The sequence below is a fragment of the Azolla caroliniana genome, unplaced genomic scaffold, assembly GCF_043228905.1.
Source record: "Azolla caroliniana isolate FFs.n. ecotype wild unplaced genomic scaffold, voAzoCaro1.0.p SCAF_9, whole genome shotgun sequence".
Lineage (NCBI taxonomy): Eukaryota > Viridiplantae > Streptophyta > Polypodiopsida > Salviniales > Salviniaceae > Azolla > Azolla caroliniana.
In genome coordinates, this window is record NW_028230444.1 from 11,957,818 (window position 1) to 11,960,582 (window position 2,765).

General features: G+C 48.7%; 1 protein-coding gene across 1 annotated transcript; it reads left to right on the top strand.

The window, feature by feature from the left end:
- The first annotated feature begins 443 nt into the window (after nt 1-443).
- On the top strand, nt 444-1,004 carry LOC147860182 (uncharacterized). Its single transcript, XM_087324086.1, has one exon. It carries the CDS (start codon nt 444-446, stop codon nt 1,002-1,004), a length of 561 nt encoding a protein of 186 aa, XP_087180212.1.
- Nucleotides 1,005-2,765: the final 1,761 nt, after the last annotated feature.

Here is a 2,765-nt window from a genome sequence, read left to right on the forward strand (position 1 = left end):
CTCACATCTCTTCCGCAATAACACACATCTCTTCCGCTCCACAAGGATCATACCCGATTCTTTACATGGTATTAGAGTGATTCGGTAGCTTGATCTAGCCCACTCGCCTCATCATGATCGTGTGTTGTGCTCTACACCGACGTTCAAGAAGAACCGGCTCATCGCTATCGTAGTACCACTACATAGCTCATGTTCGTGAGAGAAGGAAAAGAAGAAAGTTGGGGAGCGCTCTCCCTAGCGAGAAGTTGGATCGCAACAACTTGGCATCTTGGGAGTACAAGATGCACCAATACAAGATGCATAGTCGGCCAAGGCTATTGGAGTTACATCAAGGGAGCACAAGAAAACCAACCCGACCTAAAAGACGCCGACTATGCAACTTGGGAGCAAGCGGCAAGCCGAGTGATGTATTGCTTGGTGACATGTGTTACCTAAACCAAATCATGGCAGCCTTGCAACAACTTCAACTAGAGAATGAAATCCTTTGGGAATCATTACGAGAGTTGCAATCCGGCACTTCAAGAAATCCACTAGCTGCCGAGTCACAACCACCGTTGACACCTAACCTGACCATGTCCTCTTCTCATCCATATGTCCTCGAACCAACCATCAGCCTACCTGACAAATTCAATGGCAAGAGGGCGTATCTTCGCGGCTTCATCAACCAAATTCGGCTTATCATTCGATTACAACCTCAACGGTATGCTAGCGACTTTTCTCGGGTTGGGCTTGTCGACATGCTTCTCTCTGGGCCGGCGCAAGCATGGTTTGCACCCTTGATCGAGACCTCATCCCCTCTCTTGGAGGACTTAACTGCTTTCATGGAGGAGCTCGAAGCAACATTTGGCGAGACAGATCGACGACGAATGGCACTCACAAAGCTTTATTCTGTCCAACAAGGTTCACGTCTTGCCTCGACCTACACCTCCGAGTTCTGCCAGATTGCCTTCGATGTTAGTTGGGATGACCAAGACCTATGCGACCATTTCCGTTGTGGTCTCTAAAAGGACATTACGACTCTTCTCTTAAATATCCCGGAGCCCAGATCATTTTCTCAGGTAATCTCCCAAGCTGTCTGGTGTGACAATCGTCTTTTCGAACTTCGTCAAGAAGAACGAGGTATTCGCGGGTCTCAGGCTTCTTCTCGGAACGCAACAATCACCAGGCCCTACTTGTCTCCCACGCCAACCTTACCATCAGCCAGTGAAACCCATACCACAATGGAGGTTGATTCCCATACCCCGATGGAGATCGACCATGCTCGGTTCCAACCACTAACTGAAGCCCAACGCCAACATCGTTGGGACAATGGACTCTGTCTCTATCGTGGCAACCCCAGCCATGTCATTCGCCACTGCCCTGTGTGAGGCCCTCGACACCAATTCCATCGTGCACGTCTTGCAGAGGTTCCTTGACAACAGGAAAACGACCAAGTCCGGCTGCAGTAGGAGCCATGCCGCTGGACACTTCCCGTTACTCACCTTCTCCATGCTCCTACAAGCCTGAACTGCCATTAGGAGGGTTTTCTTTGCAAGTAAGTCTTTTTTTTGGTTTGAATTCAATACATTCTCATGCCTTGCTCGACTCCAGAGAATCTACTTGCTTTATCGATAAATCGTTTGTATCCGCACATAATATCCCCATCGTCCGCATATCACAACCCATATCCGTTGAAGCAATCGACAGCGGGGTTCTCTCATCGGGGGCGGTTACTGAAGCCACTATCCTGTTGGTACTTCAAATTGGGGCACACCAAGAGGAACTGACGTTCTACCTCATCGCGACCCCCCGACATCCGATTGTGTTGGGGCTATCTTGGTTGGAGACACACAATCCAACAGTGGATTGGTGTAGCCGCTCCATCACTTTTCCCTAACAACGCCAATTCCTACTCGGTCACGACATTCTCTTGATTCTGCTGCGGTCGAGTCTTGTTTGGTCGCTACACTGGCCGTTGTGTTGGAGAATGTCACTGTTCTTGTCACCAATTTACCCATCCGATATAGCGACTTTTCCGACATCTTTGAAAAGCGGAATGCCGATCGATTACCGGCTGATCGCCCCTACGATTGCCTAATAGAACTCCAAGCTGGCGAGCATCCTCCATTCGGTCCTATCTATGGGTTATCCAAACCCAAACTTGAGGGTCTCCGCACATATTTGGCTGAGAATCTCGCGAAGGGCTTAATTCAACCCTCCAAATCACCGGTCAGGGCACCAATCTTATTTGTCAAAAAGGACAAGTCCTTACACTTATGTGTCGATTATCGGGGTCTCAACAAAGTTATGGTACATAATCTCTACCCCCTACTCTTAATTCCAACGCTCCTTGATCGACTTTGAACGGGGCATATCTTCTCCAAAATCTACCTTCGGGGCGCCTACAATTTGGTGCATATCAAGCCTGGGGACGAGTGGAAAACAACTTTTTGGACGCGCTATGGACATTTCGAGTACAAAGTGATGCCTTTCAGCCTTACCAACGCTCTGGCCATCTTCCAGCACATGATGAACGATATTTTTCGAGAGTATCTCGATCATTTCGTGGTCATCTACCTTGACGACATCCTAGTTTTTTCTTCCAACTGGGAGGAGCATACACACCATGTCCGACTGGTTCTCACCAAACTCCGAGAATATGGGCTCTTCGCTAAAAGTGAGAAATGTGAATTTGATCGGAGCTCTGTGGAATTCCTAGGTTACATGATCTCACCTACCGGGATCACAATGGATAAACGCAAGGTCGCCGCAATCACTGATTGGCC